Here is a 14,945-nt window from a genome sequence, read left to right as displayed (position 1 = left end):
CTCTTTCTCTTAAAAAACATTACTGAGGCACAAAACTTTTACCCAGGTTAGAATCAAGCACTAAATTTTCACTAGTCAATAAAAAAGGGATATGCCACAGGCTTAAAATCGTTCACTCTCAGCTGTCCAGTATACTCTGTAGCATAGTTTAGCGTGTGCAAATTAACACTCACAGACACTGCTAGGCCACAGTTTGGCTGATAAGACATGCTAAAGCTTGTTCCTAACAGGAAACTCAGATGCAGGCATTCTGCTTGGTGAAAGGGAAGAGTTTCAGCACAGGGGCATCAGCTGTGCCATGCCAGATGGCTCAGGGCCTCAGAACAATCCCTCATCTATTTTCTTCCAATTGCACAGATGTTGCCAAGGAGTCCTACCACATATTTCATCTAGGGCAAAAGATATTTAAGTTTCATTCAGTTTGATCCATTCTGTACCATATACCTACATCTCTCAGTAGATAAATCGCTGCTGAACAGCTGAAAACATGCTTTCATGCCCCACAAATTTTACCCCTGGTTACAGTAGATGAAACTCCTACTCCTGCCCAAAACCAAGTCTGGCAATTAATTTGTACATTTTTTTTGGTCTTGCAATCTTAGAATGAATGATTCAAAGCCACTGAGTAAGTATGATTTCTTCCTTTAAAGACATGTATCAACTGCAATCCACTTCCCCATTAAAAGTTGCGGTTTGTAACCAGGAAAAATAATCTTTGTGATTATGACTATGTGTTCAATTGTCAGTAACTACACAGAAATCTGCTTATCATCACCATGTATTTAAGGAATTTCACATTTGTCAAAACCTTTTCACACAGGTAGTCATATTTAAACTAGTTTGATGGGGTTTTTTTAAGAAACAGAAAGACTTACCATTTCACTTTCTTTTTCCAATAAAAGGTCTTCTACAGGTTTTGTATCCTTACCTGGAAAATTATTACATTTGATGTATGCACTAGTCACTTAGCAATTTTATGTTTCTTACATGAACTTTTAAATGCATTCAAAACACCAGAAATATTAACAAAATCTAGCACAAAACCAAAAAAAACCCCGTAACTCATAGTTCAGATCTGTTCACAACCTATTATTAGCATCTCACAATGCTATCACCAATAAGATTAAACTCCACCAAGTGAAACTATGTAAAACAATAGCATTAGAATTTATACTGGATTTCTTATGAAATGGAATACAGTTACCTTTCCTTGAAATTCTCTTTAAATTCAAAGCTTTTTTCCTTTTCTCTTGAAATTCAATTTGCAGTTTTATTTCAACAACCTGAAATGTAAATCAAGTCTAATAAAGCACTTACATTTTATAAATAGATTACTGTAGATGAAAAAAACAGTATGACCTGCACAAGTAATAAGTTGGTATTTTACCTGTTCAATGTTAGACCAGAAGTATTCTATTTCCCTAGCAATTGATGCAGCAATTCGCCTTAGTTTGTTTTGTTCTTCCCTTTTAGCTCGCTCTTCATTAAGTTTCTTTTCTTCATGATAACGAGCCACAGTTCTTACCATCTAAAACACCATGAAAAACAATGAATTAGGTTACCTCAAAACACACATCATTGCGATTCTTAATATTATAGTGGTTATCAGCAGCCAGATGTTGACCATAGCTTTACACATGTAGAACTTACCTCCAATATTTCTAATTCTTACCATGCCAGTAAAACAACAGACATGAAACTCAAAGGACAAAAAATACAAGAACTATAACTCAGCAGTCAAGTAGGAAACTCAGTTCACTACTCTCTCTTGATACAAAAATTAGAAAAAGATCTGCTGAAATTAGCAGCAAACACACAATAGAAAACTTTTTTTCAGACAGCACATATTAAGTCATAGAAATCACACCACAAAATTTCAGAGACCAAAGAGCATAGAATCATTATGGTTGGAAGAGACCTCAAAGATCATCAAGTCCAACCGTATACCCAATGCCACCATGCCCGCTAAACCCACTAAACCATGTCCTGAAGTGCCATATCTAAACGTTTTTTGAACACCTCCAGGGATGGTGACTCCACCACCTCCCTGGAGGGCCCATTCCAATGCTTAATGACTCTAACAGTGAAGAAGTTCTTTCTAATGTTCAGCCTGAACCTCCCCTGGTGCAACTTGAGACCGTTTCCTCTTGTCCTAAGTTACCAGGGAGAAGAGACCAACCCCCACCTCACTACACCCTCCTTTCAGGTAGTTGTAGAGGGCGATCAGGTCTCCCCTCAGCCTCCTTTTCTCCAGACTAAACAACCCCAGCTCCCTCAGCCGCTCCTCGTAAGACTTTTTCTCCAGTCCCTTTACCAGCTTTGTCACTCTTCTCTGGACACTCTCCAGCAGCTCAATGTCCTTCTCGTAGTGAGGGGCCCAAAACTGAACACAGTATTCAAGGTGTGGCCTCACCAGCACGGAGTACAAAGGGATGAAACAGATTTTACATATTTCATCTCACGCCACCCCAATTTTCATTCTGGCACTGACTTAATTATTCCCACTGTGCTGCTCTCTTCCCCTATGGAAACAGTTCTCTACCATGTTTCCACTGCTGTCCTTAGAACTCCATGGCTTCTCCATCTTTTTCTGAGATTAAGAATGAAGAATTAGACAGACAACCACACCCAATTGAAGTTATTTACAAAATTCTGTATTTACCCTTCATTGAAAGGGAATAACTGATTTGTGAGACAGGCAGGATAGCCATATTCTAAATATGACACAGTCAACATATCAACTGCATCTCTCAACAAGCTATTTGATTTCCAGAGGAATAAAACCCACAAAATCCAAAATTAGTATTTGCATCCACAACTAGTAAAATTATCTAGTCTGTTTCAAATGCTAGAATATCCAAAGCTAACAATACAGCTTCTCATTTAAATTAAGAATCAGTGCCTTATGTTTCCATCACTTCAATCCGTAGAAAAATATTGTTTAAACAGCTTTGCTACCAAGCTGAGTGATACCAAGATTGATTGTTCCGAGTCAAAAAAATGTTTTTCGAATACCTTCTTAGCAGTTGCCATCTTCCACTTTCTCTCTTGGGCAAAATCAGTTGCCATCCACTGCATTTCTTCCAGCAAATAATCCCAGTGAGATTTTGGTCTTGGAGCCTCTTGGAGTTTAGGCAGTCGCCTCAGGGACCATAAACCTTCCTTTCTCAGTTCCGCTATTCGCTGATGGATTTGATTTTCCTTAAAAAAGAAGTACATATATTTACAATGAAGCTGCAGAATGCACCTACAATTGCAGCCAAACAGAAAATAATTGCTCCCACTTCATCAAAATAATTGACAGCAAAAAGGTGTAACAGCATGACACATGCATTACAAAAATCAAGTCCGAATACCGCATCAATGAAAAAACTACTGGACTAAATTCAAGAGGATCACAGTACTTCAGCCTGTATTACAAGAGGTACTTTGTTAAATAACAGGATAAAAAAGGTTCACTGGGCAGCACAAAAAACAAGTTACAAGACATATGCAAACTGCAATCAAATAATCCTTTTTTTTGCATAAATTGAAATTGCAGACATATTTATCCACAGAAGATAAATATATCTTCGTTATTAATACTACTTGTTTTGTCAAAAAACAAATTCTCTGATGTTCCTGTTAAATAAGCAAAACAACACCTCCAGTTAGCTATAAAAATAAGTAAGGTTGCAGTCACCTCAAATGAGTAGATCGAATCAATATAATAGAAAAAGAAAGAATGTAACAACAGTATGAAGACCAGTAAGTCTTCAACTTCCCTGAATGTCCATAAAAGCAAGACTCAGTATGTAAAGCAGATTGGGGGCGGGGGGGAAATATAAAAATCAAACAACCCACCTCCCTGAAAAATAGCCCATTTTCCTAACTGAAACACATCACTCATGTTAGTTGTTATCTGTGTGTTAACTGTTCATAAGTTTTGGGGAAAAACAAAAAAAATCTTACCAGCTTTACTTGCTCAGCAAGCTTGTCTTGAGAGTTGTCCTGTGGTAATACTGCTGCATTCTGAGCTGGACTTTGTGTTTTAGGTGCTGCTGCTACTGCTAAGCCTGGGGGTTTTGATGCAATAGGAGACAGGGACTTGTTAGTTGCTGGAGAGGTCCTGTTTGTTTGTACTGGATATGTAGAAGGCGGTGTTGTGCCTGAGATAGTTGCTGGCGCAACGGATGAGGTAGGTGGTAGTGTATTTGCTGTAAGACGCTGAGAAGTCTGAGCAGGATCTGCAGATGGTCGTGTCAGAGTCACAGTCTGCCCAAGAAACACATTTGTCAGTGATGAGTTTAGGATTCAATACTGTCTCAGTCTACACTACAGCAGAAGGTAATGCAGACTTTAATAAAAAAATGTATACCTGCATTTTCCTAAGGAAAGGATTTAAGTGTCCAGTGGAATTAAAAAAACACTAACGTTTTTCATATATTTTCAGGAAGACAACATTCTTGGATTTTACTGGGCATTGAAATAAGCGTATTTTCACCCCAATAAAGTTCACATACCTGTTGTTGTATTGTAGCTTGTGGTTGTGACACCTGGTTTGGTGTCTGTCCTTGTACATGGATTGCTGGTGGCACCTGTTGTTGAAGTGATGCTGGAAGTGGAGCAGAAGTCAGAGGTACACTTTGAGGCTGGATCTTCACCTGAATCTGAGGCTGAGCTGGAGATTCCACTATCTGTGGTTGCTGCTGTGAAAGCTGCAGCGCAGCTGGGAGAGACGTCATGGGGACATTTGCAGGTTGCAGTCTCCCTGGCAGCTGTGGCGGAGGTGTATGCAGACTTGCTGCGTTCTGCACAGGAGGGCCTTTAGATGGGTCATACTGTTGTTGACTCTGTTTCTGTCCAGTCAGCTGTACAGTTTGAGGAGTGGGAGGCATTCCACCTACAAAGCAAGAAGAAACACAGCACAGGTGAAATTAAAACGTCCAATGCTCTTTACTGATATAGAGAGGAAATCAACTGCAAATAGACTACTTTGTTACTTACTTTGCCACAAGACACCGTCACTTGAAAATACCACATCACAATCACAAAATAAATCACCATTACAATAAACAACAAATTATTTCATGCACAGGACTGCAACTAAAATTTGGAGCACAGCAACTATAAAAAAAACATGTCATTATATGTCTCTTATACTTTTTAAAAAAAAAAAGCACTGGTGAGCTAATGGAATTTAACCTAAAATAACAACATCAAGTCTAAATATTATTTAGTTCTTAACACATTCACTCTAACACATACTCTAAAGCTTGGCATGATGAATGACTAAAAATTTGTCATGATGTTGCAAATTAGGTTTCCTTTTCATAAATCATTGGCTCAGTTCCAGAATTCTCAGATTAGACATTTTGCATCAGCACCTGTGACGTATTTCCATGCCCACATGCACCTTTGGAGCCCGCCACTCAGCTCCTTAAACAAACCAGGCATTGCATACCAAGTATTAATTTACATGGAGAAGTGTGTGGTGGGACTAGGATCTTGGAAGGCAGGAAGCCCAAGTTTCTAGTCCCATCACTAACATCTCCTTGTTAAATTAATGTGCAATTGGCATGTGGTGACACAGTACCTTGTGCCGTTGGCATTAGCTGTTGAAGAGGAACTCCTGAAGCCACACCCGGGTGCTGAAAAACCATCCCATGACGGCCCACTTCAATTCGTGGTCTCTTAGACGAATCTGTGATATTCAAATTCCATTTATGGCATGGTATAATGGAATGGGTTCAATTTTACAAAGCAAACTACTACACATGATTTCAACATCAGCTTAGAAAGCTACGACTACTATACATGTGTAGCATTTATGATGAACATGCTCCAAGGGCAGAGTCCCCCTAACTTCAAGTTGGCCATCTCCAATCTTCTTAGCCAGAACAATCAACCTAACAACGTCTCCATGCCTGCCAAATCCAGTCCTATATATTGTGAGTGGAGGGCACTCTTCACACAGCACCATTCACAAGAGATAGTCCTAAGGATCTGGCAATTCCCATGGTGAGGCAAAACTGTATTTCAAGAGTTACTGAACAGTGGGCTCCATTAACTGTTTGGGGAAAAAAAAAAAAAAAAGAACAAAAGTGAAATTCTGTCTGCAGAACATACCTGCTGGTGCAAGTGCCTGCTGTCTCTTAAAAGCTTCAATTTCTATGGTGTTCACAGTCCCCGTTACTGAAGTCCCTGTATGCGTTTGCTATTGGAAAAAGAAAACAAATCACAAAAGTTCAATCTGTAGATAGTCTAACACCAAGATGTAATTTATAAATGGATCTAAAGAGGCCAGCCAGAACAAATCCTTCAGAACAGTTGTACAACAAAGAAAACAAGACTCATTCAATATCTGCTATAAAGTTTTAGATGTGCATAATGCACATATACTCTTTGTTGAGTTTAAATTTTAAAACAGTAACTAAATTTATTAAGTTGGTTATATACAATACGTCTACAATTTTTAAAAAGTGATACCAAACCCAGGAAAATGGGATATGTAAAAAATAAACTTGCCCAATATTTTTTATTTCTTTTTTTTAAAAGGAATGGAATTTTTTATTAGTGTATTACCCTTCATCATTTGCATAATGCTGCAATGAAGTCAAAATGACGTATTCATACAGTATATAGCTGCAATAAAGAGCTGACATGACAAAAATTAAACATTGTGACTTCATTACAGGATTAATTAGAAGGGAAATTAGATGAGGAAAGAGAATTTACGCATAAACTGTATCATAACTAACAAGACACAAAAGTAAGAAATGACAGTCAATACATTTGTGAAAGCTAATCCTTTTCACTCTGTGAAACAGCAGTAACACACAAATTAACCCTCATCCTGAAGACAGTTTAAGCTTACTTGAGTCTCCATCAGTGTTACTCTCAGCATAGAGCTCCATGAGAGTTAGCCTTGAAATATTTCAGGAAAAACTGCTAAGACTCAGAAGATGGAATAAAAGAATCTCAGCCAAGTTACACAAGTCCCAACTCCAGTTTTCCAGATGCTAGACTTGTACTTGTTTGCATAGCTGGCAAAATGAGTATCATGAAGAAACTTGATGAGGAGAAACACAGTATCACCATAAGGCGCATGTGACATCAGAGTTCATCAGAAATTACTAGACATTTTGTCTGAGGATAAATGTCACACAACTATAAATTACCAATCCTGAAAGAGCACAATTGATATTGAGAGGCAAAAGAAATCACCGGGATTTGATTCAGTAAGTCACAGTTTAGCTTCAGTAAGATTATACAGTGCATTAAAACTTTATTCTTAAATTACTACATTTAATATTGGCAACAATGGCAGAGAATATATCCTAGATAATCCTTTCAGCATCAAACGCAGATGGCAGACTCAGGTACAGGATTACTGAAGCAAGTATGTTTGGGTATATGATGATTTCCATGCTCTTTGGGCCCCCAGCACTACCAGCAAGTACTTTGTAACGTCCGTCAGCGTTTGTGCAAGTTCAGTGAGTTTCCAATTCATATTTTTAAATTCTCCCCAATATTTAGCCATGCTATACCCAATATTCTACTATGAAATTTAATAGGAGAAAAATAAGGGCTATCCCACGAAAGGTCTTAAGAGATTCTATCTGACAATACAAACACGGACTTTATGTATGGCAGTGTCTACGTCTTAGGAAATGAGCTAATTTAGCACTCAATTTCTTGAAGTGTAATTCTCTGATGGCGAGAGCTTTTGCCATATTGATGTATAGTAAGGGTTTGCAAATGTTGTGAAAATGTATTATGACAACATAGCAAAGACAGCAACTCCCCAAAAGAATATTCTAGTTTATTCACAGGTCTTTCCTTCTCTGATTTTTAATAGAAATTCTGCCAATGTAAATTCAGCCTAAGGAAGTAAACAGCAGTCTATATTGAAATAAATCGTAGCAGTCACAACCCTGCATCTTCAATGCTTCATCGAGCGGTATTAATAAACATAGCCAACGTCACCTAAAATGACTGGGTTTCAAATACTCCTTTTTGAGCTGAATATATCTCATGCCACCCAGATTCTACCAATAGCTATGAATTAATAACATTTAATCTCTTTGCTGCTGTGAGGGCATTTGTGGCCACTCTAGTGATACAGCTATAGCCTTAAGATGTGAATTTTGTTTTTAAGAGTCTCTGATTCATATTCATCCCTAATGGTCATGGTTCACTGCCATCTCACACTCAATATGGATTAAGTTTTCAAATGTTTGTCTTTTCACAAGGCAGACACACAGTATATTTCAAGTCCAACAGTCAGTGTTTGGCAGAGCATCATACACTTACACATTTATAGACTTTTCAAAATAAGTCACAAAAACTTATTTTGTACAATGCTACTGAATTAATTAACAAATTCAGCTTATGTCCCATTTACATCTAATGCTTTCTGGCACATCAGTTCAAGAAAGTATGTTCTCCAAACTCTACTTCAAATGCCATTTCTTTCACCTGCTCTCTTACTGCAGATGATCACATACCCACAGTTTCAGGCTGTATCTTTACTTAAGGATTTTTGACTTACATTTTCTTAAGAGTATGCCTCCCAACTGTCTGCATTATCACCATGTAATTAAGGTCAGACACTTCAAAGAGCAAAGATGTCATGTCTTTATAAACTGCAGTCACATACCACTAACATTTGACTAAAACTGTCCTAACTTTAATTAAAATAATGTAGTTCTCCGGAGGTCATGATTATGCAGCGCACCCACAATAATCATGCTGAGTGCTGCACTTACGCACTCATATTTGAATGATGATGCTGATCAGGACACATTATTTCTCCATAAACAGTTACAAAGAGAAAGACTGATGGAAAGAGATGCTACTTTCTGTTAACAGTTTGTGCTAAAAGGTAGTATCACAATTACACAGAGAGCTTTGTACGTTTTTAGCATGTACCTGCTAGTTTCTCTGAAACAGGTCTGAAACTGTATAATAATTTCAAAAGTACTTCATCACTGCTGTAGCTATAGCTTGATGATAACCCTAATCACTATAATAAATAATCTGAAATAATATTACCTATTTTAAACAGCTTAAATGAAGCGTGACCACCTAAGGAAACTTCCAAGACATGTCAGTATTGGCCATAACGAAGAGCTCTCAGTGTAAGCGCCTTTACTATCAACTCATTTGTAAAATACCACAGTGAACATCTCATTTGTTATACACAGGAATACAACCCATTTTACATTTCATTTAACTCTCCATTTTCCAAAACCTACATGAAGGCAGTACAGACTGTACAGTTTCCATGGTAGGGCAGAGTAATTCACCCTCTAACACTTGCTAAGTATATATAATCGACCTAAAAGGTAAATATTTTAGTTGCAGAGGAATTAGGGTATATTACTTCTCAGAGCATATAAGCAATGGCGTCTGGGTAACACGGAGTTGAGGGTAGCTGCATAAACTCATACTAGCCTGAATTTAAAAGTTGCATCATCACTGATCCACAAAAATTTTAACTGATTATCACATTTATTTCTTTACTTTGTTCAGTGTCCCCTCATGCAAAAACAACAACAAAAAATTGTAAAACATATATAATAAAAATAAGCACTTTGGTTTCTTCTTCCCAACATTTATGGTAGAGCTAATGGAAAGCAGTCAGTTATTTCAAAAAATTGTGTCAGAGGGTTATTATTGCCGTTTAAAACATTTCAGGGAAGGCAAATTCAAAACTTTCTGTAGCCATACTCAAAACCTTCAATAGATAAGGAAAAAAAGAAAAGAAATTTAGAAGAAATCCACAATTACAATGCCACACACAAAAGAATCCATATTATCACTATGCAGAATGCACAAATGAACCAAATGCATTAAGGAAACAAAAGACAAACAAACCAAAGCGAAAACATTCAAGCTGAAAGTTAATGAAATAAGCCAGCAACCTAGAGACAAAAATTTAACTTCCTCAAGGCTTCATTAATACTGATGCATTTGAAGACTGCAAAGTTTTGGGTTTTTTTTGTTTAGATGATAAGGGATGGGCTCTTGGGAAAATTCTAATTCATCTAAGAAATATCAAATCTGAATGAAGAAAAAAAATCTGGGATGAAACTACATTTTAGAACCATTGAAAAGTACCTGAAATGGTTGCTGCTGGGATGAAAAAGCAGCAGAAACATTTGGAGGAAGCTGGGTTGCTATAGCGACAGGAGTACCAGTCTGCCCATCCTTTCCTGTCACAACCTTTACCTGAGAGAAATATTTGGGGAAAAAAAAAAAAGAAGGGAGAATCATTTTCTTTTTAAAAGTTGTTCTTTTTTTTTTTTTCTTTTTGAACTGTTCAACACACTCGTTTTGTACTGATGGTACCTCACTGAAGAGGGGATTATAACTAAACCACCATCAGTGCAGCTTGGTTTGAGCGCAGGCCATTTTTGAAGAGTTCTGTCTCACTTTTAATAGCAGAACAGAGTACAGCCTTGACTATTTATAGTGACCTCTCATCTCTGGGAACCTTTTCTTAAATCCAGTTAACATAAAAGTGTGTTTTAAATTTAATGATTGCTGCTCCTAATGGACAACAAATTAGCATGACAGACAGTTTGAACTTAAGAGAGCTCCAACATTTATTTAAGCAATGAGCACAGCCACCATTCGCTCTCCCCTTGAATTCCCAAAGTGATCAACCTTTCCAGGCAAGGGATGAAGCGCGTTGCTTTAGCAGAAAGTGATAAAGAGAGGGAAGGGGGAAATAAAAGAGAAGACGACAAAAAAAGTACAAAGAAAGAACATACTCAAAAGATGTCTTTATCTCTCAAAAAGATTCATCATTCGAAAACACGTAAAGACTTTTGCTGTTGCACTTCACAAAACTCTCCAGCAGTTAAATAGACAACCAGCTTTCACAAACAAAAGACAATCCATCACAAGAAGGCAGTGAAGTACAGGAAACTCCAAACTCCAAAGACCGAGGGGTAGAGCCTCAACTGATGTATACTGTAGTAGCGCTGCTGACTTCAACGAACCCATACAATTTACACTCACTAAAGATGTCTCAAAACGTGCCTACTGTAGTTAAAAATACCTGATATTTCAGCTGACAAACACCCAACCCAACAGGAACGTCTAAACAATTTGACAAAATACAAACCAGGTGGAAAAAAGATAATTAATATCCATTGTCAATAAATTACAATAACAGGCTAGCTTTTATGTTACTATTATACAGAAAGAAATGATTCTTTCAAAATTATCAGTAACTATCACAAGCAGAAATATATTTTACCTAGTCAAGAAGTTTAGACCACAAAGCAAAGAATAAATTAAACTTCAGTGGTTATACTGTTAAAATTTCCCACAAATTCCAACTGAAGGCATGATCACTAAGGATTCATACCTAAACAAGTCATCAATTTTCACTGAAGACACTCATTTCTAATAGATATTTCAAAGCATTATGAGTTTCTTTCCATAACAGATTTGGTTCTTTACAAACTGGCAACTATATACCCATACATATTTTTACAAATTTTAAAAGGCATCTATGAGTGCCAAGTGATGCAGTGGCATCAGTTATATCTACCCTGTTGCCACCTACTACTTGTCATGTAGGCTTGCAGGTAGGCTCTGCACAAGACATGACCTGCTCCAATACCCATGAGGTGTCGCAGGTCAAGAGCTACACGAATGGGTACAAACGTGCAGGAAAAGTTGCATGACATCTGTCCGTGGCAAGCTTATTTCAAGTTCTTTGCCGTTAATAAACAGTGAATTCAAGTTAGTAATTTTAAACCTTTGCGTAAATAACAAAGTTAACTTGTTAATGTCCAGTCTGTAAGTGCTATTTGTTTCATCATTTAGACAGCAATACACGCACAGACTTCTAAGACAGCCTAGGTAACGTGACTCATTACTACGGACCCATACACATTATGATTTACATGTTCTCTCTCAGTAATTAGATTGATTCACGCTTTTTGTTGGCCACAGCAACACTGAACTTCAATAATATCTATGGTCAGAAGTCACACGAGTCAAATAACAGTTAACCTCTTGTAAGACTTTTTGCTCATTCATTTTTTGGTTTGTGTAAATCTAGTAACTGAAATTTAATCTATGATTCCTATTCATATTCATTCCGATAGCTTAAAACAGCTTCCACACCAATGCCATTTTTATTTGTGTGCTGGCTTACATACAACTAGGATAGTGAAAGCTCCGTTCACCTCTCTATTCTTTTCTTTTAAATACATACATCTAACGGCACGCTCAAACCAACCTGTCGAATCACACTACCTAGCAGAACTGCATTTTCTCAGACCAACTATTTAAAGAAAAATTGCTGTACTTCATCAAGTAAAAATGATTTTTCAGGTACTGTCACATTCTCTAACACTTCATAATTCAGGTGCCACAACTCCATCTACGATTTTATTTAAAAACGTTAACCAACAGATTTCTTACCTCATCATTGATGACCTCAGATTGTTCTTCCTCGTCCTCCTCCTCCAGATCCAAGTCATTTTGCCTCAGGTATGCTTGCAGTGGAACACAATGTTTCTTCTTAAAAGCTAAAAAGTCCATCATATTCCCTTGAAGATGTTGCAGGAAAAACAATTCAATCAAACATTCCTTAAAAGTTTCCTTAAGAATTTCCATCTGCTTGTGGTGATGATCCAAACATTGTTTTCTCATTTGAGCAGTCTCTTGGTTGGCGGGAGGAATCTCCTCCAATTTTTTGGGTTGTTTTTTCACTGCTGTATTAACTGTAGGAGTTAGAGGAAGACTTGACAGCCCCTGTGCTACAGTCACCCGTGAAGGACTTGTGGGAGGAGGCGGTGATGTCATTCCAAATGCACTAGGTCCTCCAACTCCTGCTATCAATCCACCAGAAGTCCTGTCATATCCAATGGGTCTACCCAGCTGCTGTCCTTGAAGCACTTGCTGCTGCTGTTGCATAAGTTGCCCTTGGATAATATTGCTGATTTGGGGTGGCAAGCTGGTCGTTGTAATATGACCTGGGCTAGTCAAAGACTGCATGTTTGCTCCGCTAGCGACAGGACTCTGAGGGCCGAGATGATGAATGGTGCCACCAGACTGCGAATGAGGCTGTGAAAGCCTGCGTTCCCTTACCGTAGCAGGTGTCCCAGAAGATGGAAGCTGTACTTGTGCAGCAGCTCCTTGAGCAATTTGTGCAATTCCTGGTCCTTCTTGATAAACAAAGTGTCCACCATTTGAAGGACTCAAGCTGATTTGTCTCACAAGCACACTAGCATCTACAAATCCTCTAGTAGGGCTCTGGCTGCACATACCCAGGCCAGGGCCTGGAGTGCCTGCCCGCACATTTGGTAACGTTTGCACCGGCACAGGGTTAGGTTGTGTAGGGCTTTGAGACTGAACTTGTTGAGGCAGTGGTGATGTAACTTGGATATACGATGGGGATCCATGCTCAAACCGCCTCTGCTGAGGACTGAACTGAAAACTCGGTGATGTTGGGTTTGGAATTGGCAATGGGGTAAGTGTTATCTGCTGGTTTCCTGAAGCCACTGGTCCAACGTTTTGCAGCGTGATGTTCACATTCTGCCCAGCTACTGGACTTCGACTCATTATAAACTGCTGTATTTGGTAACTGGGGGACTGGGGTGCAGATGGACTTGCAGAAGGTGCAAAAGAAGCTGCAGGGGACTGGGGTAAATTTGCCTGTTGCTCTTCTCCCTCACTGCCTGTGAAGGACCTGGATCTCTGGAGCTGGCGCTGCGCATTCTGAGGACCATTACCATGGTGCATTCTCGCTGTTCTAGGTTTTTACAGTACACTCTAAAGAAATACACAAAAACAGAAATTCAGGGAAAGTAAAAATATTTCTGTAACTGAAACTATTTAGTTACTATTCAAGAGACTATCTTATAGTAAGAGCTCCGTTATCCTATCTTTGCAGTTACTTAAAATGTTTTACACCCTCAGTCAAATTATCCAAAACCCTCAGCATCACAAAAGCTCACTTAAATCCCTCATACATCTCCCTAGCTAAATAAGTGCTATTGAACAGTTTTACAAGTGATATGTTCCTCTTGGCTAGTTAGAACGACTTCAAATAATAATAAAAAAACCTTTTTCCCTTTCTGTGGAACTTCAAGAATCAACAGCCTCCAAAATCAAAAGTATCTACTCTTTTTTGTGTTCATTATTCCCAACGTTTCAGCGCTTTGAACACTTAATATGATGTTCTCAAAAACATAACAGTTGCTTAAAATGTACAGTACATTTCTTTAACAGTAACTAAAAGTATGATAAAAATGGACACCGATTACTCAACTTTGTTGTTCTAGCTACTGAAAAAAAAACCATGTCATGAAAAAACTCCCTATCAAATCATCTAGATGTTTGAAAAAGTATTGTGCTTGATACTTAACTCTGCCTTCTCTTCCCTTCAGAACACTAACTCCTTGAAGAGATGAAAATTAATCCAAACCTACACTTCATTTAAAATGCTGTTTATTAAGCCAAGTAATTCAGAAATCTAAAAACATTCTGGTTTTGTATTTCAACCATTGACAAACAAAAATTCCACCGGCATGCACTGACAGGTAGATTCACATAGCAGGTGTCACATAGCAGTAGCAGCAAAAGAAAAATGAAACCTGATTTTTTTTTTTTTCCAAAATCTCTCTCATATTTTGAAAACATCAGTTTCATTTTTGGTATTTCAGGCCAAACACACATACAAGTATGCTGCCATTCGCCTTTGCTCCTAACTCCGAGTTGGTTACAAGTGGCAAGAGACAGGAGCACATCAACACGGCAGCACTACTGGCAAGGTACGCGATGCAGCGGCTGCCCGCCCGCCTCGCTCCTCGTCTGTTGCTCAGACAGGGAAATGGCAACACAACTCGTCCGCTCCTCCGTCCTGGGCTATCTGCAGGAATCTGCTCAAGCCCTGGGGATGGAGATATTCCCTTCCCTGCCCCCGGGAAAGAGTC

The 14,945-nt window shown here is 38.3% G+C and overlaps 1 protein-coding gene across 1 annotated transcript in view; it reads right to left on the bottom strand.

Moving 5' to 3' along the window:
• The window catches only part of EP400 (E1A binding protein p400), a 46,827-nt gene extending 33,075 nt beyond the window's left edge, over window positions 1-13,752 (bottom strand). The window contains exons 1-9 of the mRNA XM_009709707.1: window positions 12,430-13,752; window positions 6,109-6,196; window positions 5,576-5,683; window positions 4,503-4,882; window positions 3,952-4,254; window positions 3,016-3,201; window positions 1,388-1,528; window positions 1,205-1,283; window positions 876-928 (exon numbers count right to left, since the gene is read on the bottom strand). Of these exons, the coding sequence (XP_009708009.1) occupies window positions 876-928; window positions 1,205-1,283; window positions 1,388-1,528; window positions 3,016-3,201; window positions 3,952-4,254; window positions 4,503-4,882; window positions 5,576-5,683; window positions 6,109-6,196; window positions 12,430-13,752 (2,661 nt within the window). The remainder of the gene's footprint in view (window positions 1-875; window positions 929-1,204; window positions 1,284-1,387; window positions 1,529-3,015; window positions 3,202-3,951; window positions 4,255-4,502; window positions 4,883-5,575; window positions 5,684-6,108; window positions 6,197-12,429) is intronic.
• Window positions 13,753-14,945: the final 1,193 nt, after the last annotated feature.

Source organism: Cariama cristata, unplaced genomic scaffold, assembly GCF_000690535.1.
Source record: "Cariama cristata isolate BGI_N322 unplaced genomic scaffold, ASM69053v1 scaffold43571, whole genome shotgun sequence".
NCBI lineage: Eukaryota > Metazoa > Chordata > Aves > Cariamiformes > Cariamidae > Cariama > Cariama cristata.
The sequence above is the reverse complement of the archived record's forward strand: the minus strand, read 5'-3'. Positions and strand labels throughout refer to the sequence as shown.